Below are 25593 nucleotides of genomic sequence, written 5' to 3'. Positions count from 1 at the left end.
CAACAGCTCACCCTGTTCCATGGCCAACATCTCTGTCTCAGGCTTGCTGTATTGCTCCAGCAAAGCTTAGTGCAAGCTGGAAGAATATCCCATTTTCAATTTGGGGACCCTGCAGCCTTCTGGACTCAATATCAAGTTCAACAATGTTAGGGCTTGAAACTCCACATGCCAGGCCTTGTCATCACATGGTCTGCTATTACACACACCCATTGTTAGCCACTAGTCCCATTAGCAGCTAGTCACTCTCGCAGACTGACCTTCTCTCATTCCTTTGTTTGCTCAACTGAATTTGACTGTCTCTGGCTTTCATCTCCACCTCCCATTTTCTCCACACCCTTCCCACCCATCCCTGTTTTCAGCATATATAGCAACATTTTCCTTGTTACCATCAATTCTGATGAAGGGTTGCTGGATCCCAAATATTATCTCTGATATATCTCCACAGATGCTGCCACCAGACCTGCTGAGATTTTCCAGCAATTTCTGATTTTGTTTTTCTGACTCCAACATCTGCAGTTGTTTGTTTTGTTTTAGCTTTCTCTTGAGGATACTCGAATCCTTGTCTATGAGGTTTTTTTTTTAAGAGAATTGATTTGGATACTAACCTGATCATTGAGAAGAGACAGGAAGCCCTTTCCCAACTCTTGATCTTTCAATTACCTTGAAAGTCAAGAATGTTTGGCATGATCTTGATGCCCTTGTCAATGTGCAGAAGTAATTGTTACATCTAAAGGAACTGACATGAGGAAATTCATGGTGAAGAATCATTGAAGAGCAGCTCTCCAACATGTACATCAATTTGACAAAATAGTCTTCATGGTGGAAAAGCTTTAAAAGTTAAGACACTGTCATACAATTCAGAGAGAAACTGACTTTACAAAAATCAAAGTGGTGTTGGTGAGTGGGGGATGGTTTGGGTTTGGGGTGATTGAAGGCTAACCTGCGAAAAAAATAATACTCCACAAGGTGGATACAGGTGCAGGGAGAGCTGGACAATCTTATAACGTCCATCCACAGTCTGTTACTGTTAACAAATGTACTGAAACCAGCTAAGGATGAGCTAAAGTCCTCAAAAGATGATGGGATAGTTTCACTGCAGACAGAGGGAGGAGAGGGGAAGGAGGAAGGGAGAAATCCAATAATTTGATGTAAGAAAGAAGGAAAACAAAAAACAGGGACACAAAAAGGCAAAAAACTGGGATTAGCTATTATTATAATAATAACTGCTATTAATCATTCAGTGGGATAGAGAATAAACCAGGAGATAACGAGGGCATGTTAAAAAAGGTAGTGCAAGAATCATGAGTAACTTTGATTTTTATGTAGATTGGGATTGTCAGATTGAAAGAGGAAGCCATGAGAAAAGGTTCATTGTGTATTCAGCAAAGTTTCACCGCACAATGTGTTGTGGATGTCTACCGGGAAACAGGCTAGTTTGGATCTTGTGATGTGTAATGTGGCAGGTTCAATAATTGATGTCTGAGTAAAAGATCCCTGAGGAAACAGTGTTGGTAGAACTCAGCATTCAGTTTGATGGGGTGGAACTTGGTTTGGAAACAACAGTGTATTCCTGATGAAGGGCTTTTGCCCGAAACGTCGATTTTACTGCTCCTTGGATGCTGCGTGAACTGCTGTGCTTTTCCAGCACCACTCTGGTTTCCAGCATCTGCAGTTATTGTTTTTACCTTGGAAACAACAGTGCTAAGCTTAAATCAGGGTAATTATAAAGGAATGAGGGTAAAGCTGGCTGGAATGGACTGAGAAAGGGGTTTAATAGCAACAACAGTTGAGGAAAAATGACAAATGTTGTAGAAAATAGTTCCCGGTCTGTGTGAATTTGCACATTCTCCCCATGTCTGCGTGGGTTTCCTCCCACAGTCCAAAGATGGGCAGGTTAAGTAGATTGGCTATGCTAAACAGTCCATAGTGTCCAGTAATGAGTAGGCTAGATGAATTAGCCATGAGAAATGCATGATTACAGGGACAGTTTAGGGGGTTGGATCTAAATGGAATGGTCTTCGGAAAGTCAGTGTGGACTTGATGGGTCGAATGACCTGTTTGCATGCTGTGGGGATTCTATGATTCTACATGCTTCTGCAAGTCATCTTAATCGAGTTAAAAATCCCTTTACAGATTCACCTGGTTCTTGAATTGCCGAGTAAAACTAATAGCGTCTCAGAATTAGAGGAGGCTTGAGCTCTTAATATTCTTCATCTAAATCTGTGAACTCTTGACAGGCCTTAATATTTGGTGCCTCAGGGAAAATTAGGCTCCTAATACCCAAAAAAAGCTGCAGGTCCACAAACTATCAGGAGAATTACTCGTTGCTTTTCATCTGCCCCAATGTCATTCACCTGGAAATAAATACACATTTTTTCCACATACTGGCCCCAGTCTTCTAAGGCAAACTTGCCAAGTAATAGCATGATGCCAGAAATGCTTATCATTACTCAAAAATGACTGTTGTGAATGAATTTCTTCAGAAGCACGCTTCACGCTAATTAACATTGAAATAACTGCCCAGAGGCCGGTATCCCATCACCAAGCCACCCTTTACTTACACGTGCAGAGTCTTTAACATTGATCCAGCTCCCTCAGAGCCAGCTCTGAGTGTACAGTATCTCTGACACTCCTGTCAGCCAGGGCTACCCAGTTGGACCAGATTAACAGCCCAAAGCAGGGAACTCATATCCCATGATGCCCTTGGTTGACCTCACTACACATGGCTCACAAGAATACTAACAAATATGTATTTGATTGCAAACTGTATTAGGATCCTAAAAAGGTCATTTTGGACTTTCCCGGTGATTAGTATTGGACAACCGTGTAAACTGAAGTAATAACAAATCTGCAAATTTACAATAAATCTCTAAAACTCAGTGTGCATTGTGATTTCAATCTGCATGCTATGTTTGATTCGATAACAGATCTATTTTATGTTGATGCAGGCCTTTGAATATGAACCATAGTTATCCTGGGTAAAAACAATGACTACAGATGCTGGAAACCAGATTCTGGATCAATGGTGCTGGAAGAGCACAGCAATTCAGGCAGCATCCGAGGAGCTTCAGCAAAATCGACGTTTCGGGCAAAAGCCCTTCATCAGGAATAAAGGCAGAGAGCCTGAAGTGTGGAGAGATAAGCTAGGGGAGGGTGGGGGTGGGGAGAGAGTAGCATAGAGTACAATAGGTCAGTGGGGGAGGAGATGAAGGTGATAAGTCAGGGAGGAGAGGGTGGAGTGGAAAGGTGGAAAAGGAGCTGGGCAGGTCGGACAAGTCCGGACAAGACAAGGGGACAGTGTTGAGCTGGAAGTTTGAAACTAGGATGAGGTGGGGGAAGGGGAAATGAGGAAGCTGTTGAAGTCCACATTGATGCCATGGGGTTGAAGTGTTCCGAGGCGGAAGATGAGGCGTTCTTCCTCCAGGCGTCTGGTGGTGAGGGAGCGGCGGTGGAGGAGGCCCAGCACCTCCATATCCTTGGCAGAGTGGGAGGGGGAGTTGAAATGTTGGGCCACGAGGCGGTTTGGTTGATTGGTGCGGGTGTCTCGGAGATGTTCCCTAAAGCGCTCTGCTAGGAGGCGCCCAGTCTCCCCAATGTAGAGGAGACCGCATCGGGAGCAACGGATAGTTATCCTCTCAATCTTAAAAACAGAGGCTAAACTCAAGGCTTTAGATTCCCAGAAATAAACAAAATGCTTGAAATGTCAATCTCTTACATATAATTCTTCAGGAACTCCAGACAGATTTTGTGCAATATTTAATATTTCAAATGCATTGAAATCAATTTTCTTTCTGAAGCTCAAATTTTAAAATTACCTTTGCATTCTTTTTAATACAGAAGTCTTTTTTTTATTTTTCTGTTTTACGGAATTCTATTGCTAGCTGTTCCATTTCTTTCTCATGTTAAAGTTACTTTGTCAACCATTCAATTATCACTGACCCGTGTGACTCACTACATGAAGTACTTTGCTTATCTTGTGCAAAATCAACATGTTTAAAAATGTCCTTTGTTTTTGAAATAAAGAATTGAAGCTACTGCTCTAAACCAAGGAGACTTTGCAAAGCGATACATCGTTGGACCACAACAGATTGGAGCAGAAATTAGGTCATTCAGCCCATCGAGTCTGCTCTGCCATTTAGTCATGGCTGATAAGTTTCTTAACCTCATTCTCCCACTTTCTCCCCATAACCCTTGATCCCTTTGATAATCAAGAACCTATCTGTTTCACACTGTTTAAATATACTCAATGACCTGGCATCCACAGCCTTCTGTGGCAATGAATTCCATAGATTCACCACTGTCTGGCTGAAGACATTTCCCCTTATCTTTGTTCTAGAAAGGTCTGACCTTTACTCTAAGGAGGTGTGGCATTGTCAGTCTGTATTATGGTGGCAGAAAGGACATTTGATGAGGGCTCAACTACTGATGTAGTATGGGCTGAGGTTAGAAACAGGAAAGGAGAGGTCACCCTATTGAGTGTTTTCTATAGACCTCCAAAAGTTCCAGAGATGTAGAGAAAAGGATTGCAAAGATGATTCTGAATAGGAGCGAAAATAATAGGACAGTTGCTATGAGAGACTTTCCTAATATTGACTGGAAATACTCTAGTTTGGGTACCTTAGTGGTCAGTTTTTGTCCAGTGTGTGCAGGAGGGTTTCCTGACACAGTATGTAGACAGGCCAACAAGGGGCGAGGCCACAATTTCATTTGGTACTGGGTAATGAACCCAGCTAGATGTTAGATTTTGAGGTAGGTGACCACAATTTGGTTATATTTACAATAGCAATGGGCAGGGCTTGGTATATACCACAGGGCAAGAGTTATTGTTGGGGGAAGGCAATTATGATGTGATTAGGTAAGATTTAAGATGCATAGGATGGGGAAGGAAACTGCAGGGAATGGGCACAATTGAAATGTGAAGCTTGTTCAAGGAACAGCTCCTGTGTGTCCTTGAGAAGTAGGTACCTGTCAAGCAGGGAGGAAGTGGTCAAATGAGGGAGCTGTGGTTTACTAAAGAAGTTGAATCTCTCGTCAAGAGGAAGAAAAAGGCTTATATTAGGATGAGACATGAAGGCTCAGTAAGGGCACTTGAGCTACAAGTTGGCCAGGAAGGACTTCAAGACGGAGCTAAGAAGAGCCAGGAGGGGACATGAGAAGTTGTTGGCAGGTAGGATCAAGGAAATCTCTAAAACTTTCTGTAGGTATGTCAGGAATAAAAGAATGACGAGAGTAAGATTAGGGCCAGTCAATGACAGCAGGAGGAAGATGTGCGCAGAGTCCGAAGAGATAGGAGAGGCGCTAAATGAATATTTTTTGTCAGTATTCATACAGGAAAAAGACAATGTTGTCAAGGAGAATACTGAGATACAGCTATTAGACTAGACAGGATTGAGGTTCATAAGGAGGAGACGTTAGCAATTTTGCGAAGTGTGAAAATAGATAAGTCCCCTGGGTCGGATGGGATTTAACCTCGGATTCTCTAGGAAGCTAGGGAGGAGATTGCTGACCCTTTGGCTTTGATCTTTATAGAACAAAGACAATTTACAGAACAGGAACAGGCCCTTCGGCCCTCCAAGCCTGAGCCGATCCAAATGTATTGTTTAAACCTGCCGGTCAATTCCTAAGCATCTGTATCCCTCTGCTCCCCACCTACTCATGCATCTGTCCAGACGCATCTTAGATGAATCTACCGTGTCTGCCTCTATCACCTCTGCTGGCAACACGTTCCAAATGCCCACCGCTGTGTGAAGTACTTACCGTGTGTATCCCTCTTAAACTTTCCACTTCTCACCTTGAAAGCATGACCTCTTGTTATTGAATCCTTCACCCTGACAAAAAGCTTGTCTCTATCCACCCTGTCTATACCCTTCATGATTTTGTAAACCTCAATCAGGCCCCCTCTCAATCTCAACCTTTGACAAAGGGTCAGTTAGACTCGTTACATCAGCTCTTTTCTCTCCTTACAGATGCTGCCAGACCTGCTGATATTTTCCAGCATTTTCTCTTTTGGTCCCCTCTCAATCTCCTTTTTTCTTGTGAAAATAAACCTAACCTACTCAACCTCTCTTCATAGCTAGCACCTTCCATACCAGGCAACATCCTCGTAAACCTTCTCTGCACCGTCTCCAAAGTGTCCACATCCTTTTGGTAATGTGGCGCCCAGAACTGTACACAGTATTCTAAATGCGGTCGAACTAATGTCTTGTACAATTTTAATATGACTTGCCAGCTCTTATACTCAATCCCCGTACAATGAAGGCATACTACATGCCTTCTTGACCACTCTATCCACCTGTGCAGCAACCTTCAGGGTACAATGGACCTGCACTCCCAGATCTCTCTGCCCACCAACTTTTCCCAAGGCTCTTCCATTCATTGTATAATTCGCTCTAGAATTAGTCTTGCCTAAATGCATCACTTCACATTTGTCTGGATTGAACTCCATTTGCCACTTTTCCGCCCAACTTTCCAATCTATATCTTCCTGTATTGACAGTCCCTCATGCTTTCTGCTACTCTACCAATCTTTGTGTCATCTGCAAACTTGCTATTCATACCAACAGTGCCCTCTTCCAGATCATTTATGTATATTACAAATAACAGTGGCCCCAACACTGACCCCTGTGCAACACCACTGGTCACCTTTCTCCATTTTGAGAAACTCTCTTTAACTACTACTCTCTGTCTCCTGATGCTCAACCAGTTCTTTATCCACCTAGCTAGAACACCCTGCACACCATGTGACTTCATTTTCTCCATTAGTCTACAATGGGGAACCTTATCAAACACCTTACTAAAGTCCATGTATATGACATCAACAGCCCTTCCTTCATCTAACAACTTGGTCACTTCCTCGAAGAACTCAATTAAGTTGGTAAGGCACGATCTCCACTGCACAAAACCATGTTGCCTATTAATGATAAGCCCATTCTTTTCGAAATATAAATAGATCCTATCCCTCAGTGCCCTCTCCAGCAACTTTCCCACCACTGACGTTAGGCTCACTAGTCTGTATTACCCGGAATATCCCTACTACCCTTCTTGTACAGGGGGACAACATGAGCAACCTTCCAGTCCTCCGGCACCTCACCTGTATTTAAGGATACCACAATGATATCTGTCAGGGTGCCAGCTATTTCCTCTCTCGCCTCCCTCAGCAACCTGGGATAGATCCCATCCGGTCCTGGGGAATTTGTCCACCTTAATGAGCTCTAGCATACCCAACACAGAGTCATAGAGATGTACAGCATGGAAACAGACCCTTCGGTCAAACCCGTCCATACCGACCAGATATCCCAACCCAATCTAGTCCCACCTGCCAGCACCCGGCCCATATCCCTCCAAACCCTTCCTATTCATATACCCATCCAAATGCCTCTTAAATGTTTCCTGAAGAAGGGCTTAGGCCTGAAACGTCGATTCTCCTGTTCCCTGGATGCTGCCTGACCTGCTGCGCTTTTCCAGCAACATATTTTCAGCTCTGATCTCCAGCATCTGGAGACCTCACTTTCGCCTCTTAAATGTTGCAATGGTAACAGCCTCCACCACATTCTCTGGCAGCTAATTCCATACATGTACGACACTCTGCATGAAAAAATTGCCCCTTAGGTCTCTTTTATATCTTTCCCCTCTCACCCTCTAGTTCTGGACTCCCCAACCCCAGGGAAAAGACTTTGTCTATTTATCCTATCCATGCCCCTCATAATTTTGTAAACCTCTATAAGGTCACCCCTCAGCCTCCGACACTCCAGGGAAAACAGCCCCAGCCTGTTCAGTCTCTCCCTATAGCTCAAATCCTCCAACATCCTTGTAAATCTTTTCTGAACCCTTTCAAGTTTCACAACATCTTTCCGATAGGAAGGAGACCAGAATTGCACGCAATACTCCAACAGTGGCCTAACCAATGTCCTGTACAGCCGCATCATGACCTCCCAACTCCTGTACTCAATAATCTGACTAATAAAGGAAAGCATACCAAACGCCTTCTTCACTATTCTATCTACCTGCGACTCCACTTTCAATGAGCTATGAACCTGCAATCCAAGGTCTCTTTGTTCAGCAACACTCCCTAGGACCTTACCATTAAGTACGGAACATCTCCGAGACACCCGCACCAATCAGCCAAACCGCCCCATGGCCCAACATTAAAAATCTCCTCTACATTGGGGAGACTGGGTGCCGGAAATGTGTTGCTGGAAAAGCGCAGCAGGTCAGGCAGCATCCAGGGAACAGGAGAATCGACGTTTCGGGCATAAGCCCTTCTCCTGAAGAAGGGCTTGTGCCCGAAACGTCGATTCTCCTGTTCCCTGGATGCTGCCTGACGTGCTGCGCTTTTCCAGCAACACATTTCCAGCTCTGATCTCCAGCATCTGCAGACCTCACTTTCTCCTCGGAGACTGGGTGCCTCCTAGCAGAGCGCTTTAGGGAACATCTCCGAGACACCCGCACCAATCAACCAAACCGCCTCGTGGCCCAACATTTCAACTCCCCCTCCCAGTCTGCCGAGGATATGGAGGTCCTGGGCCTCCTTCACCGCCGTTCCCTCACCACCAGACGCCTGGAGGAAGAACGCCTCATCTCCCGCCTCGGAACACTTCAACCCCAGGGCATCAATGTGGACTTCACCAGTTTCCTCATTTCCCCTTCCCCCACCTCATCCTAGTTTCAAACTTCCAGCTCCGCACTGTCCGCTTGACTTGTCCGGACTTGTCCAACCTGCCCAGCTCCTTTTCCACCTATCCACTCCACCCTCTCCTCCCTGACCTATCACCTTCATCTCCTCCCCCACTGACCTATTGTACTCTATGCTACTTTCTCCCCACCCCCACCCTCCTCTAGCTTATCTCTCCACGCTTCAGGCTCTCTGCCTTTATTCCTGATGAAGGGCTTTTGCCCGAAACGTCGATTTTGCTGCTCGTCGATGCTGCCTGAATTGCTGTGCTCTTCCAGCACCACTGATCCAGAACCTTACCATTAAGTGTATAAGTCCTGCTAAGATTTGCTTTCCAAAAATGCAGCACCTCGCATTTATCTGAATTAAACTTCATCTGCCACTTCTCAGCCCATTGGCTCATCTGGTCAAGACCCTGTTGTAATCTGAGGTAACCCTCTTCGCTGTCAACCACACCTTCAATTTTGGTGTCATCTGCAAGCTTACTAACTGTACCTCTTATGCTCGCATCCAAATCATTTATGTAAATGACAAAAAGTAGAGGACCCAGCCCCGATCCTTGTGACACTCCACTGGTCACAGGTCTCCAGTCTGAAAAACAACCCTCCACCACCACCCTCTGTCTTCTACCGTTGAGCCAGTTCTGTATCCAAATGGCTAGTTCTCCCTGTATTCCGTGAGATCTAACCTTGCTCATCAGTCTCCCATGGGGAACCTTGTCGAACACCTTACTGAAATCCATATAGATCACTGCTGTGCCCTCATCAATCTTCTTTGTTACTTCTTCAAAAAACTCAATCAAGTTTGTGAGAAATGATTTTCCACGCACAAAGCCATGTTGACTATCCCTAATCAGTCCTTGCCTTTCCAAATACATATACATCCTGTCCCTCAGGATTCCCTCCAATAACTTGCCCACCACTGAGGTCAGGCTCACCGGTCTATAGTTCCCTGGCTTGTCTTTACCACCCTTCTTAAATAGTGGCACTACGTTTGCCAATCTCCAGTCTTCTGGCACCTCACGTGTGACTATCGATGATACAAATAACTCAGCAAGAGGCCCAGCAATCACTTCTCTAGCTTCCCACAGAATTATCACATCTTCCCTACTTATGCCAACGTGATTCAGACTAATCAAACTGTTATCTCTAATCTCAAGATTCATCATGTTCCTCTCCTCAGTGAACACTGATGCAAAGTAATCATTCAGAATCTCACCCATTCTCTCAGGTTCGGCACACAGCCTTCCTTCATTATCTTTACGTGGACCAATCCTTTCTCTAGCTACCCGCTTGCTTCTTATATAAGAATAAAATGCTTTGGGATTTTCCTTAATTCTGCTAGCTAAAGCTATTTCATGACCCCGTTTAGCCTGCTTGATTCCTTGTTTAAGACTGGTCCTAGTCTTCCGATATTCCTCCAGAGCCCATTCTGTCCTCAGCTGCCTTGACCTTATTTACGCTTCCCTTTTCCTCTCGGCTAGTTGTACAATTTCTCCTGTCACCCACAGTTCACGAATCTTGACCTTCCTATCCTTTGCCTTCAACGGGACATGCCTATCCTGCACTGCCGTTAACCTATCTTTGAAAGCCTCCCACATCTCAAATGTGGACTTCCCTTCAAATAGCTGTGTCTAATCCACATTTCCCAGCTTCTGCCTAATTTTGATATAATTGGCCATGGCCCAGTTTAGCACGCTTTCCTTAGGACCACTCTCTTCTTCATCTACGAGTATTGTAAAACTTACAGAATTGTGGTCACTGCTCCCAAAGAAATCCCCCACCACAACTTCTACCACTTGTCCTGGCTCGCTCCCCAGTACCAGGTCCAATATGGCCCCTTCCCTCGTCGGACTATTGACATACTGCTCTAGAAAACTCTCCTGGACGCTTTGTACAAATTCTACTCCATCCAGACCTCTAACACTAAGTGTATCCCAGTCAATGTTGGGAAAATTAAAATCTCCCATCACCACTACCCTATTGCCTCTACATCTTTCCATAATCTGTTTACCTATTTGTTCTTCTACCTCATGTACACTGTTGGGAGGTCTGTAATACAGCCCTAACAATGTAACTGCACCCTTGTTATTTCTCAGCTCCACCCATAATGCCTCACTACCCAAGACCGCCATAGTGTCCTCCTTTAACACAGCCTGATATCGTCCCTGACCAGCAATGCAACTCCACCCCCTCTTTTACTTCCCTCCCTGTCCTGTCTGAAACGCCTATGTTTATGTTGTCATTGTCTACAGGAACAGTGCCAGAAGACTGGAGGATAGCAAATGTTGTTCCCCTGTTCAAGAAGGGGAGTAGAGACAACCCTGGTAATTATAGGCCAGTGAGCCTTACTTCAGTTGTGGGTAAAGTGTTGGTAAAGATTATAAGAGGTAGGATTTATACTTATCTAGAAAGGAATAAGTTGATTAGGGATAGTCAACACAGTTTTGTGAAGGGTAGGTTGTGCCTCACAAACCTTATTGAGAAGGTGACCAAACAAGTGGATGAGGGTAAAGTGGTTGATGTGGTGTATATGGATTTCAATAAGGTGTTTGATAAGTTTTCCAACAGTAGGCTATTGCACAGAATACAGAGGCATAGGATTGATGGTGATTTAACAGTTTAGATCAGAAATTGGCTAGCTGAAAGAAGACACAGGGTGGTGTATTATGGGAAAAATTCATCCTGGAGTTCAGTTACTAGTGGTGTACCACAAGGATCTGTTTTGGGGCCACAGCTGTTTGTCATTTTTATAAATGACATGGTTGAGGGCATGGAAGGCTAGGTTAGTAAATTTGTGGATGACACTTAAGTCGGTGGAGTTGTGGACAGTGCTGAAGGATGTTGCTTGAGCGGACATAGCTTTAAATTGAGAGGTGATAGATATAGGACAGATGTCAGAGGTAGGTTCTTTACTCAGAGAGTAGTAAGCACATGGAGTGCCCTGCCTGCAACTTAAAGGACATTTAAACGGTCATTGGATAAATATATGGATGATAATGGAATAGTGTAGATTAGATGGGCTTCAGATCGGTTTCACAGGTCGGTGCAATATCAAGGGCTGAAGGGTCTGTTTTGCACTGTATTGTTCTATGTACGCTAAGGTTATGCCCTTGGTTCTTAATCTCTCCTACAAATGGAAACAACTTCCTAACATCCACTCTGTCCAAGTCATTCAGTATTCTGTTTAATTAGATCCCCATCATCCTTCTAAACTCCGAGTATAAATCAAGAGTCCTCAAACATTCCCCATATATTAAGCTTTTCATTCCTGGAACCATTCTTGTGAACCTCCTCTGCACATGTTTCAGGGCCAGTACATCCTTCCTGAGATATGAGGCCCAAATCTGCACACAATACTCCAAATGTGGTCTGACCAGAGCATTCTCGAGCCTCAGGGGTACATCCCTGCTTTTATATTCAATTCCTCTCAAAATAACTGCCACCATTGCATTTGCCTTCCTAACTACTGACTCAACCAGCAAGTTTACCTTGAGAGAATCCTGGACTAGAACTCAAGTCTTTTTACACTTCAGATTCCTGAATTTTCTCCCTATTTAGAAAACAGTCCATGCTTCTATTCTTTCTACCAAAGTGCATGACCTCACACTTTCCCACATTATAGCTGCAGGTTTAAAAAATCATGCCTGCTGGAGCACATTGTTGTACACTTATATTACACTTTCCAGGAACTGTGAGAGCAGGAATAGATGCTATAGAGTCAAGGGGCTCTGAATTGAAGAAAAACTGCTTGAAAACAAAGATTCAATTGGCTTCGGGTGACAAGACCTTGTGCGAGAACAGCGCAACAGAGAACCATTGAGATTGCAAATGGAGAGCATCAAAAAAATCTATCACTTTCTCTCTCTCTCTCTAGTGTGGGTGTACTAGCAAGTCTTCAATTGGCAGCCTTCCACTCACCTTCCCTTACAAATCCCTTGCTGAAAGAGGAATAAAACTCCTTTGAAAATGGTGAAAAGACAGATTTTCAAGAAGGCACAATAACACCTCTTCTTCCTCAGGCAGCTTAGGAAATTCAGCATGTCAAAAAGGATCCTCAGCAACTTTTACAGATGCACCACCGAAAGCATTCTTTTTTTGAGATTCCCCATAGTGCAGAAACAGGCCCTTCAGCCCAACAAGTCCACACCAATCCTCCGAAGAGCAACCCACACAGACCCATTCCCCTACATTTACCCTTGACTAATGCACCTAACACTGCGGGCAAGTTAGCATGGCCAATTCATCTAACCCACACATCTTTGGACTGTGGGAGGAAACCGGATCACCTGGAGGAAACCCACGCAGACACAGGCAGAATGTGCAAACTCCACACAGTTGCCTGAGGCAGCAATTGAACCTGGGTCCCTGGCGCTGTGAGGCAGCAGTGCTAACCACTGAACCACCGTGCCGCCCCTTCTATTTGGGTGCATCACAGCTTGGCACAGCAACAGCTCTGGCCAGGACCACAAGAAACTACAGAAGGTTGTGGGCATAGCCCTAACCATTGTGGAAGCCAACCTCCCATCCGAGTCCACTTACACTTCTTGTTGCCGTAGAAAGGCTGCCAACATCATCAAAGACCCGTCCCACCCCAGTAATGACCTCCTACAACCTCTTCCATCAGACAGAAGATAAAGCTTGAACACAGGCACCAGCAGGTTCAAAACCAGCTTCCTCCTGCTGTTATTAGACTGCTGAATGGGGCTCTCTAACTTCAAATCTGATGTTGATCTTGCTCTGTGCACTTCCTGTACAGCTGTAATCTTGTATGCCTCACTCTGGCTCTCCTTCTTTATAATGTGCCTGTACTGCTCACAATACGAAACATTTCTCAGTACTTAGGTACATGTGAAAACAATAAATCAAATCAAACATCAAATATACGATATTTATTCATATTTTCTAATTGTCATAGAGTCATAGAATCCTACAGCACGGAGACAGGCCTTTTGGTCCATGCCGACCAAAAATATCCATCCATATTAACCCCATTTCCCTGCACTTGGCCCATATCCTTCTAAACCCTTTCCTATCCAGGTATTTGTCCAAATATCTTTTAAATGTTGTTAATGTACCCGCCTCAACCACTTCCACTGGCAACTCATTCCATATGCGTACCATCTTACTGTGTAAAAAGGTTGCCTTCAGGTTCCCTTTCATTCTTTCCTCTCTAACCTTAAACTGATGCCCTCCAGTCCTCGATTCCCCAAACCTGGGAAAAAGACGGTGAAGGGGTTCGAGGATTGGTCGGCCCAGTTCCCCATCTATGCCTCTCAAGATCTTATACACCTCCATCAGTCTCCTACGATCCAAAAAACAAAGTCCGAGCTTGTCCAACCTCTCTCTATAACCCAGACTGTTGAGTTCTGGCTATTTCTTCCGCAATCTTTCCAGTTTAATAACATCCTTCCTAAAGCAAGGTGACCAAAACTGAACACAATACTCCAAGTGCAGCCTCACCAATGTCTTGCAACATAACTTCCCAACTTCTATACTCAATGCCCCGACTAATGAAGGCCGGTGTGCCAAAAGCTTTCTTCACTGTCCTGTCTGCCTGTGACTCCACTTTCAGAGAACCATGCAACTGAAACTTCTACCTTGATCTGACTTTCCAAAATGCAAGACCTCACACTTATCTATATTAAACTCCATTTGCCATTTCTCAGTCGACCCCAGATGATCAAGATCCTGCTGCAATTTCTGTTAACCTTTCTCACTGTCCATGATACCGCCTATTTTAGTGTCATCTGCAAACTTACTAACCATGCATTGTACATTCTCATCCAAATCATTGATACAGATAACAAATAGTAATAGGCCCAGCACTGACCCCTGAGGCACTCCTCTAGTCACAAGCCTCCATTCCGACAAGCATTCTTTCACTATTACCCTCTGCTTCCCACCATCAAGCCAATTGTACATCCAGTTTGCCAGCTCCCCCTGATTCCATGTGATCTAACCTTCCAGTGCAGCCTACCATGTGAAACCTTATCAAAGGCCTTACTGAAATCTAATTGTGTTTAGTTAATGACCATTTAACCAGATGTTTATTTTGATTAGTTCTGATTTGGTTGTTGCGAAGCAATTGTTTAATGGCAATGGCTTGCCAACCCAGATCCTGAAGAAGATTTTAACCAATTGGCTGAGGCTTGGCTTTGTTTTGGGGTTTTGCTGTGGGCTGACCTTGAGTCCCTCTGTTCAGGATAAGTCCTGAGTGAGGTTATGCAATTGCCTTCACTCAAGTGGTGTTCCCCATCCGTCGTACTGGTGAGGATATCCATTTATGTTGGAATCATATGTTCCACTTGCTGCATTTTCCAATGTTAAAGTTAGTTCTAGTGCCTATTTGACATACAATTGGGCTTGAGCTAGTTGGTGCTTTTCCAGGTTATATGATTAATCCCACTCTTGTTGCCACTGAAACCACTTCATAGAGGCTGGTATCCCGTCACTTTGAGTGCGAGCAGCAGCTAAGGTAAGACAGTTTGTTTTAAAATTACTTACCGGTAGCGGGCAGCGGTGTTTTTTTTTTCTCTTCACAGAAAGAGTGGGAGCAGCAGGGGGGAGTGACGAAGACCAGAAGGGCAGCCGGGAAGGAAAGCAGTGAGTATAAATACTCACCCTTCGACGCCAACGGTCACTTTGAGTGCGAGCAGCAGCTAAGGTAAGACAGTTTGTTTTAAAATTACTTACCGATAGCGGGCAGCGGTGTTTTTTTTTTCTCTTCACAGAAAGATCGGGAGCAGCAGGGGGAAGTGACGAAGACCAGAGGGGCAGCCGGGTAGGTTTTTTTTCCCTTTAAAAGCGCGCAGGGTGACAGTGAGGGGGACTGGGAGGAAGCAGCCAGTGCAGGGACCCCCTGCGGCCGTTCCCCTCAAGAACAAGTATACCGTTTTGGATACTTGTGGGGGAGACGACTTACCAGGGGTAAGTAACGGGGCTCAGGCCTCTGGCACGGAGCCTGTCCCCGTTACTCAGAAGGGAAGGGTGGAGAAGAGCAGAGCAATAGTAATTGGGGACTCAATAGTTCGGGGCACAGATACGCGGTTTTGTGGGAACGAGAGAGACTCACGTTTGGTATGTTGCCTCCCCGGTGCAAGGGTACGTGATGTCTCTGATCGTGTTTTCCGGGTCCTTAAGGGGGAGGGGGAGGGGGAGCAGCCCGAAGTCGTGGTCCACATTGGCACCAATGACATAGGTAGGAGGAGCGCTGAGGATGTTGGGCAGGCTATCAGGGAGCTAGGTTGGAAGCTCGGAGTTAGAACAAACAGAGTTGTTGTCTCTGGTTTGTTACCCGTGCCACGTGATAGAGAGTCGAGGAATAGGGAGAGAGAACAGTTAAATGCGTGGCTACAGGGATGGTGCAGGAGGGAGGGGTTCCGGTATTTGGATAACTGTGGTTCTTTCTGGGGAAGGTGGGACCTCTATAAACAGGATGGTCTACACCTGAACCTGAGGGGCACCAGTATCCTTGGTGGGAGGTTTGCTAGTGCTCTTGGGGGGGGGTTTAAACTAACTCTGCAGGGGCATGGGAACTTTAGGGTGCAGGACCTGGAGTGTAGGGAGGTTAGGAACATGGCATCAATTTCAAACGAGGGTGCCTGTAAACAGGAAAGTGGCTTGAAGTGTGTATACTTCAATGCAAGAAGTATACGAAATAAGGTCGGTGAACTTGTAGCGTGGGTTGGTACCTGGGACTTCGATGTTGTGGCTATTACGGAGACAAGGGTAGAACAGGGACAGGATTGGCTGTTGCAGGTCCCAGGGTTTAAATGTTTTAGTAGGGTCAGAGGTGGGGGTAAAAGAGGGGGAGGTGTGGCATTGCTTGTCAAAGATAGTATTACAGCTGTGGAAAGGACGATGGATGAAGACTCGCCATCTGAGGTAGTTTGGGCTGAGGTTAGGAATAGGAAAGGTGAGCTCACCCTGTTAGGAGTTTTTTACAGGCCTCCTAATAGTCCTAGAAACGTAGAAGAAAGGATTGCGAGGATGATTCAAGAGAAGAGAGAAAGTAATAGGGTGGTTGTTATGGGGGACTTTAACTTTCCTGATATTGATTGGGAAAGCTATAGCTCAAGTTCGTTAGATGGGTCAGTGTTTGTCCAATGTGTGCAGGAGGGTTTCCTGACACAATATGTAGATAGGCCAACAAGAGGTGAGGCCATACTGGATTTGGTTCTGGGTAATGAACCAGGCCAGGTATTAGAATTAGAGGTAGGTGAGCACTTTGGGGACAGTGACCACAATTCGGTGACTTTTATTCTAGTGATGGAGAGGGATAAGTGTGCACTACAGGGCAAGAGTTATAGCTGGGGGCAGGGAAATTATGATGCGGTGAGGCATGACTTAGGATGTGTGGCTTGGAAAAGTAAGCTTCAAGGCAAGGGGGTAATTGATATGTGGAGCTCAAGGAGCAACTATTGAGTGTCCTTGATAAGTATGTACCCGTCAGGCAGGGAGGAAAGGGTCGTGTGAGGGAGCTGTGGTTTAATAAGGAATTGGAATCCCTTGTTAAATGGAAGAGGGCGGCCTATGTAAAGATGAGGCGTGAAGGTTCAATTGGGGCGATTGAGAGTTATAAGGTAGCCAGGAAGGACCTGAAGAGAGAGCTAAGAGCAGCAAGGAGGGGACATGAAAGGTCCTTAGTTGGTAGGATTAGGGAAAACCCTAAGGCTTTATATAGGTATGTCAGGAATAAAAGAATGACTAGGGTAGGAATAGGTCCAGTCAAGGATAGTAGTGGGAAGTTGCGTGTGGAGGCTGAAGAGATTGGGGAGACACTGAATGAATACCTTTCGTCAGTATTCAATCAGGAACAGGACATTGTTGTCAATGTGAATACTGAGTCACAATTAAGTTGAATGGATGGCTTTGAGGTATGTAGAGAAGAGGTGTTGGAAATTCTGGAAAGGGTGAAAATAGATAAGTCCCCTGGGCCTGATGGCATTTATCTTAGGATTCTCTGGAAAGTGAGGGAGGAGATTGCAGAGCCATTGGCCTTGATTTTTATGTCCTCGTTGTCTACAGGAATAGTGCCAGAAGATTGGAGGCTAGCAAATGTGGTTCCCTTGTTCAAGAAGGGGAGTAGGGATAACCCTAGTAACTATAGTCCGGTGAGTCTCACTTCTGTTGTGGGCAAAATCTTAGAGAGAATTGTAAGGGATAGGATTTATGAACATCTGGATAGGAATAATGTGATCAAGGATAGTCAGCATGGTTTTGTGAAGGGCAGGTCGTGCCTCACAAACCTTATTGAATTCTTTGAGAAGGTGACTAAGGAGGTGGACGAGGGGAAAGCGGTAGATGTGGTGTATATGGATTTTAGTAAGGTGTTTGATAAGGTTCCCCATGGTAGACTACTGCAAAAAATACGGAGGTATGGCATTGAGGGTGAGTTGGAGGTTTGGATTAGGAGTTGGCTGGCTGGAAGAAGACAGAGGGTAGTAGTTGATGGCAAAGGTTCATCTTGGAGTGCCGTCACTAGCGGTGTTCCGCAAGGATCTGTTTTGCGACCATTGCTGTTTGTCATTTTTATAAATGACCTGGAAGAGGGGTTAGAAGGTTGGGTGAGCAAGTTTGCGGATGATACGAAAGTCGGAGGAGTTGTAGACAGTGAGGAAGGATGTGGCAGGTTACAGCGGGATATAGATAAGCTGCAGAACTGGGCAGAAAGGTGGCAAATGGAGTTCAATGTAGCTAAGTGTGAGGTGATTCACGTTGGTAAGAGTAACAAAAAGATGGGGTACTGGGCTAATGGTCGGATACTTGGTAGTGTGGATGATCAGAGGGATCTTGGTGTCCATGTACACAGATCTTTGAAAGTTGCCAGGTAAATAGTGCGGTGAAGAAGGCATATGGCGTACTGGCTTTTATTGGTAGAGGAATTGAGTTCCGGAGCCCTGAGGTCATGTTGCAGTTGTATAAGACTCTGGTGCGGCCGCATCTGGAGTATTGTGTGCAGTTTTGGTCGCCATACTATAGGAAGGATGTGGAGGCACTGGAACGGGTGCAGAGGAGGTTTACCAGGATGTTGCCTGGTATGGTAGGAAGATCGTATGAGGAAAGGCTGAGGCACTTGGGGTTGTTTTCATTGGAGAAAAGAAGGTTTAGGGGTGACTTGATAGAGGTGTACAAGATGATTAGGGGTTTAGATAGGGTCGACAGTGAGAACCTTTTTCCACGTATGGAGTTAGCTCTTACAAGGGGGCATAGCTTTAAATTAAGGGGGGGGTAGGTATAGGACAGATGTTAGGGGTAGGTTCTTTACTCAGCGAGTCGTGAGTTCATGGAATGCCCTGCCAGTAGCAGTGGTGGGCTCTCCCTCATTATGGGCATTTAAGCGGGCATTGGATAGGCATATGGAGGATAGTGGGCTAGTGTAGGTTAGGTGGGCTTGGATCGGCGCAACATCGAGGGCCGAAGGGCCTGTACTGCGCTGTATTGTTCTGTGTTCTATGTTCTATGGTCACCGGGTTCTAATGGAGGGTAAGGCTGTATCAGTGATTGTATAGTGTGGCTGTATCAGTGATTGCAGAATCTGTCTTTTAACAAAATTCACTCTGGATTCCAAATCCTTAAGTTTGCATAATACCTCAGCTAGACTAAGAACCTATACCAAGGAACTTTTACAGATTAAGGCTAGAATTCTAGTTCCGCTCTTGAATGAGAACCAGCTGGTTCAGTTCCTACTGATGGGGCAAAAGTGGTTGAGACAGATTCACCTTGACTCGCTCACCACTTTCCATTAGAAAATGGCTGCTTGAGTGCAGTCCTAATTAAATACCCAGAGCTTTTCAGGAAGGTCTAGGGATTATGTTATGAAGTTGAAGGTGTGTACTGTCCCTTTTGGAGAGAGTGAATGCTGTTCTACACTGGGATCTTACAAGCACCTATCATATGACTAGATAGCAATCTCAGAGTGTACTAGAAAATTGAAAATATGTAACATTTCACTGTGAAATGGACACCTGAGTTAGTTGCTCTTTTGACAACAATTCGAATTTAACAAGTTTAAATTATGCCCCAGGATACTAAAACCCAATTAAACTTGAATTTATTGTTTTACCAACATTGAACCAATGAGACAATCTGATGTTAGGGATATGAAAATGCAGGCATTTGAACATTGCAGAGAGAGCAACTACCATCGAGAGAGACCTAAATATTTAGGAAACACTCTACCAAAGGTACCTTTTCTAATGAAACATATTTGCAGTAAAAAGTAAAAAGACAACCCAGGGAGATCTTCAGACAGAAGAAGACAGACACTGATGACAAAGGTTCCTGTGTGGCTTTGAAATTAAGTTGATGTCATTTTAGTAAGTGTCTTATTGAAACAGCATATTGTTATAGAGTTGGAGGCAAATAATAAGCAGTTAAGAGAAAGGGGAACTGAGAGTTGTGAATAGTTGTTTAATGTTGACTTTTAGAATTAAAAAGTAAATTGATATTATTTTATTTAAATAGTGAATTTGAGAGTTCTCTGTCACTCATATTTTAACAGATTACAAGACGAGGTGTGCTTTTCAGGGCATTTGGTTTAATTAACAAAGGGGTTCACTGTTGTGTCATAATAACCATCAAAAGAGCTAATGCCACTTTACGTGTTGACCAGGAAAACAATTCCATGATTCTGCAAGGCCCACCTACTACCATTTGCCTTATGTGCAAAAGTAGAAGCAGAAGTCAGAAGGCTGGAAAGCGAAGGAATCATCAAACCAGTAGAGTCTATGGAATAAGCAGCACGAGTCTTTCAATTGTGAAGCCTAATGGGTTGGTTTGCCTTTGTGGGGATTTTAAACAAACAGTAAACCACTTTTTGCAACTGGAGCCCCTTGCATAGAGGGCTTATATGCAAAGCTGTTCTTCACTAAGCTGGGCGTGAGCCATCCATACGTGCAACTGCAACTAGATGAAGAAAAATGATAAAATTAATACCCATAAGAGTTTGTGCCAATATGTGAAACTGCCATTTCGGGTATTTTCAGCCTGTGCCATTTTTCAGCAAACCATGGAGAACATTTTACAAGGTCAACCCCAGGTCACTATTTATCTGGATGATGTACTAATAACAGGGAAGATCCATTAAGGAGCACTTAGAGAACCAAGACATAGTCCTTAGACGCTTCTCCCAGGCAAGCCTCAGAAAGGACAAATGTGTGTTTCAGGCACCCCAACTGACCTACGTGAGTGACAGACTTGACCAGGCTGGCTTACACCTGTTTAACGATGAAGTTAGGGTAATCAAAGATGTTCCTGTTCCCATGTCTGTACTGGAGCTTAGGACTTTCCTTGGATTGGGGAATTATTAGAGAAAGTTCACACCCTTACATCTGCTACTGAAAAAGGGTCAGTCTTGGAAATGGTCTTGTAGCCAAGATGTAACCTTTGGGAAAGTGAAGAAACAACTATCATCCTTTAAGATACCAGCGGACTATGATCATCAAGTGAGATCTGCTGCTGATATGTGATACCTGTCCATATGGTCTCAGGGTAATTTTCGCTCACAGATGGCCAAATAGAGAGGAAATCCCAATAGCATATACTTCCCGGATTTTGGCTGATGCAGAGTGCAAATTTGGCAAGATAGAAAAGGAAGGTTTGGCAGTCATCTTTGGCATAAGAAAGTTTCACCAATGCTTTTATGGATGCAAATTTGTAACAGTAACAGACCACAAACCCCTGCCAGGGCTACTCAAAGAGGACAAGGCTGAGCCATCTACAGCTTCAAGTCAAATTCAGCAATGGGCTCTCCTTCTAAGAGAGTACAATTACAACCTGTAACACTGACTAGGAACCCAAGTAGCAAATGCAGATGTCTTCAATTGCCTCCCGCTGGCAGATACACCACCAGTAGTGCCTCTGCAGGAAAAGTCATTCTGGTTTTAAATTTTCCACACAGACTCTCAGTCACAGCTGACAATATCAGATTTTGGATGCAGAAAGATCCAGTCACTGCTTGTCACTGGCCACTTGGGTGTTTCTTTTCTTCCTGGTGGTAGAAATTGAATAAAGATTTGTACACTTTGTGTCTTTTACTGTGTCTCGCACTGCACACACACAAAATGTGTGTGGGGGGGAAAGTAAGCACTACTGCAGTTAGGCGGTGGTGTGGGGGTAATTTGTAAAAAAAAGTACAGGAATACAAAAAGAAGCAAAAAAAAAGAAAAAATGAGCTTCCTGCTGGGGGTGGTTAATCTGGTCCAGTTAGGGAGCCCTGCCTGACAGATATACACAGGAGTGTCAGGTGTCCTGTTCATTCTGCGAGCTGGCTTGAGAATGTAAATAAAGGGGTACTCAGTGATGGGACACCCAGCATCTCTGGAGCTATTTCTTCCCCCAGGTTATTTCACTGTTCCACGCTGCCAATCCATTTTGTCAGATTTGCCAGTTTCCTGAATACCAGCTCTTCTCTTGTACTTTTCAGTGTTGATTTGAGGGCAGCTGGAACTTCCCTCCGCAAATGTTGGAAAGGTCTTGAACATCCAAATGACTTTAGGGCAACATTCTCCTGTATGACATCCTAACTCTAAGAACATTTGTTATACTCCGCTGATGGTTATCCAGCTCAGTTAGTGGTTGGTGTATATGCTGTGACACTATGCCAATCTCATTTGGCATGTTGAGAGTTACCAATCCAACCTGTAAACTTGCTTCAGCTGAGAGTGGCAGTTCCTGCCATCTCTAATCTGCAACTCCAGATCCTCGTTCACTTGTTGCAATGCGTTCATAGAGTGATCTATCCTCTCAGCATTAATTTGTACCATCACATAACTATAACCTTACTCTTGAGGCTTCAGTTTGAAATTGAAAAATGTGTTGCTGGAAAAGCGCCGCAGGTCAGGCAGCATCCAAGGAGCAGGAGAGTCGATGTTTCGGGCATGAGCCCTTCTTCAGGAATGAGGAAGGTGTGCCAAGCAGGCTAAGATAAAAGGTAGGGAGGAGGGACTTGGGGAAGGGACGTTGGGAATGCGATAGGTGGAAGGAGGTTAAGGTGAGGGTGATAGGCCGGAGAGGGGGTGAGGGCGGAGTGGTCAGAAAGAAGATTGCAAGTCTTGTGGTTGGAGGGTTCCTAGGCGGAAGATGAGGCGCTCTTCCTCCAGGCGTCGTGTTGCCATGGTCTGGCGATGGAGGAGGCCAAGGACCTGCATGTCCTTGGCGGAGTGGGAGGGGGGAGTTAAAGTGTTCAGCCACAGGGCGGTTGGTGCGGGTGTCCCAGAGGTGTTCTCTGAAATTATCCCAAGTAGGTGGCTTGTCTCCCCAATGTATAGGAGGCCACATCGGGTGCAGCAGATGCAATAATTGATTGCGTGGAGGTGCAGGTGAATTTGTGATGGATATGGAAGGATCCCTTGGGGTCTTGGAGGGAAGTGAGCAGGGAGGTGTGGGTGCAAGTTTTGCATTTCTTGCGGTTGCAGGGGAAGGTGCCAGGAGTGGAGGTTGGGTTGGTGGGGGGTATGGACCTGACAAGGGAGTCGCAGAGGGAGTTGTCTTTCCGGAACGCTGATAGGGGAGGGGAGGGAAATATATCCTTGGTGGTGGGGTCTGTTTGGAGGTAGCGGAAATGACGAAGGATGATACGATGTATCTGGAGTTTAGTGGGGTGGTAGGTGAGGACCAGTGGGGTTCTGTCCTGGTGGTGATTGGAGGGGTGGGGTTCAAGGGTGGAGGTGGGGGAAGTGGAGGAGATGCAGTGGAGAGCATCATCAACCATATCTGAGGAGAAATTGTGGTCTTTGAAGGAGGCCATCTGGGTTGTTCGGTATTGGAATTGGTCCTCCTGGGAGCAGATGTGGCGGAGGCAAAGGAATTGGGAATATGGGATGGTGTTTTTACAGGGGGCAGGGTGGGAGGAGGTGTAGTCTAGGTAGCTGTGGGAGTCGGTCGGTTTATAGTAAATGTCCGTGGTGAGTCGGTTGCCCGAGATAGAAATGGAGAGGTCTAGGAAGGGGAGGGAGGAGTCTGAGATGGTCCAGGTAAATTTGAGATCGGGGTGGAAGGTGTTGGTAAAGTGGATGAACTGTTCAACCTCCTCGTGGGAGCACGAGGCGATACAGTCATCGATGTAGCGGAGGAAAAGGTGGGGGGTGGTGCCAGTGTAGCTGCGGAAGATGGACTGTTCCACATATCCAACATAAGCGCCTCATCTTCCGCCTGGGAACCCTCCAACCACAAGGGATGAATGCAGATTTCTCCAGCTTCCTCATTTCCCCTCCCCCCACTTCATCTCAGTCCCAACCCTCAGACTCAGCACCGCCTTCTTGACCTGCAATCTTCTTCCCGACCTCTCCACCCCCACCCCCTCTCCGGCCTATTACCCTCACCTTAACCTCCTTCCACCTATGGCATTTCCAACACCCCTCCCCCAAGTCCCTCCTCCCTACCTTAGCCTGCTTGGCACGCCTTCCTCATTCCTGAAGAAGGGTTTATGCCCGAAACATTGATTCTCCTGCTCCTTGGATGCTGCCTGACCTGCTGCGCTTTTCCAGCAACACATTTTTCAGCTCTGATCTCCAGCATCTGCAGTCCTCACTTTCTTTCAGTTTGGAATTGCCATGTTGAGCCATTTCACACAACGTGGCAACGATCACAATATTGCATATTACCCCAGTGTCAGTCTGACACTTTCTGTTGACCTGATGTTCTCCTTCTACAGTTCCCATTCCAACAGTCACTATTAATTTTTTGCCTATTGACTTGACTGAAGCAACCTGGTGCACGTCAGAATGATTCTTTCGAACCTTCGGCTGATATCTCTACAGAGGCCACCAGCTCGGTGTGCTTTCTTCTGGCCTGTGTGGAAGATGGTTCCATTCCCTGTAGTGAGAACACACCTTTCCCCAAACTTTACACACACCTTTCCATCTTGCGATGTCATCTGCCGTAATTGCATTCTGCTCTTTGTTAGAAATAAAGGTAGACTATGAGGAACCGGAATATGGACTGAGTTGGCCCTTTCAGGATTCTGAGGCTTTATCATATGATTTCTTGGAAATGTACAGACAGAAATTTTTTTTAAAAATCTGTGGATTATCTGCTATGACTGGAGAAAGTATTTCAATTCACCAGGTTGGACAGACTTGGGAAAATCTTGGGGGTCGTGTTGTTTGCTGGCTAGCAACAGCATCTGAAGTAAAGATTTTTTTGTGAGTAAGTCACTTAAGAACCAATCAGCCAAAAGTAGTCTTTTTTTCTTTCAATCAGTAAGAGATAAAACTTAAAAAGCAAAACTAACTGCAGGTTCGCTCTACCTCTGTGAAGTAGTTTGAAAAACAGATGAAGTTTCAAATATTAGGGTTCCTACCTGTTTTCCATCTGAAATCTGGCCTGAAGATATTCCATTATTCCAAGTCAACCTACAATTCTATTAATTAGACAGAAAACTGAACACATTGTGAGAAGTCAATTCTATTTCATTTGCACCTCTTTCCATGTGAATATTGTTCATTTTTATTACCCATATTTGGTACAGTTCTTCAGTGAAGGAAATCTGCCATATTCACCTGGTCTGGTTTACATGTGGCGCCAGACCCACAACAATGTGATTGACTCTCTGTTGCCCTCTGAAAAGGTCTAGCAAGCCATTCAGTTGCACCAATCACTACAAAGTCTTAAAGAAATAAAACCAGACTGATCACCTGGCATCGACCAAGGCACCGGAAGAGACAATGGCAGAAAACAGCTGTCTACCTTGCAAAGTCCTCTTCACTAATATCTGGGGACTACTGCCGAAACTGGGAGAGCTGTCTCACAAACTAGTCAAGCAACAGACTGACAGTCATATTCACAGAATCATAACTTATGGACAACATCCCAGACCCTACCATCACCATCCCTGGATATGTCTTGTCCCACTGGCAGGACAGACCTAGCAGAGGTGAAGGCACAGTGGTATACAGTCAGAAGTGAGTTTTCCTGGGTG

At 45.1% G+C, this 25593-nt stretch overlaps 1 protein-coding gene across 3 annotated transcripts in view; it reads right to left on the bottom strand.

Moving 5' to 3' along the window:
• The window catches only part of LOC122550999 (tripartite motif-containing protein 2-like), a 134824-nt gene that overhangs the window by 19806 nt on the left and 89425 nt on the right, over window positions 1-25593 (bottom strand). For 2 of the 3 annotated variants that reach the window (XM_087988532.1, XM_087988537.1), the window contains one exon: window positions 19709-20579. The exons of the other annotated variant lie outside the window; for it this stretch is intronic. In XM_087988532.1, the coding sequence (XP_087844658.1) occupies window positions 20520-20579 (60 nt within the window). In that variant the 3' untranslated portion in view covers window positions 19709-20519. Of the gene's footprint in view, window positions 1-19708; window positions 20580-25593 lie in introns of those variants that run through there. 3 annotated transcript variants of the gene reach the window in all.

The sequence above is a fragment of the Chiloscyllium plagiosum genome, unplaced genomic scaffold (genome assembly GCF_037043375.1).
Source record: "Chiloscyllium plagiosum isolate Xiang-an unplaced genomic scaffold, Cpla_swu_hap1 HiC_scaffold_6, whole genome shotgun sequence".
NCBI lineage: Eukaryota > Metazoa > Chordata > Chondrichthyes > Orectolobiformes > Hemiscylliidae > Chiloscyllium > Chiloscyllium plagiosum.
This window is presented reverse-complemented; position numbering and strand designations above follow the sequence as displayed.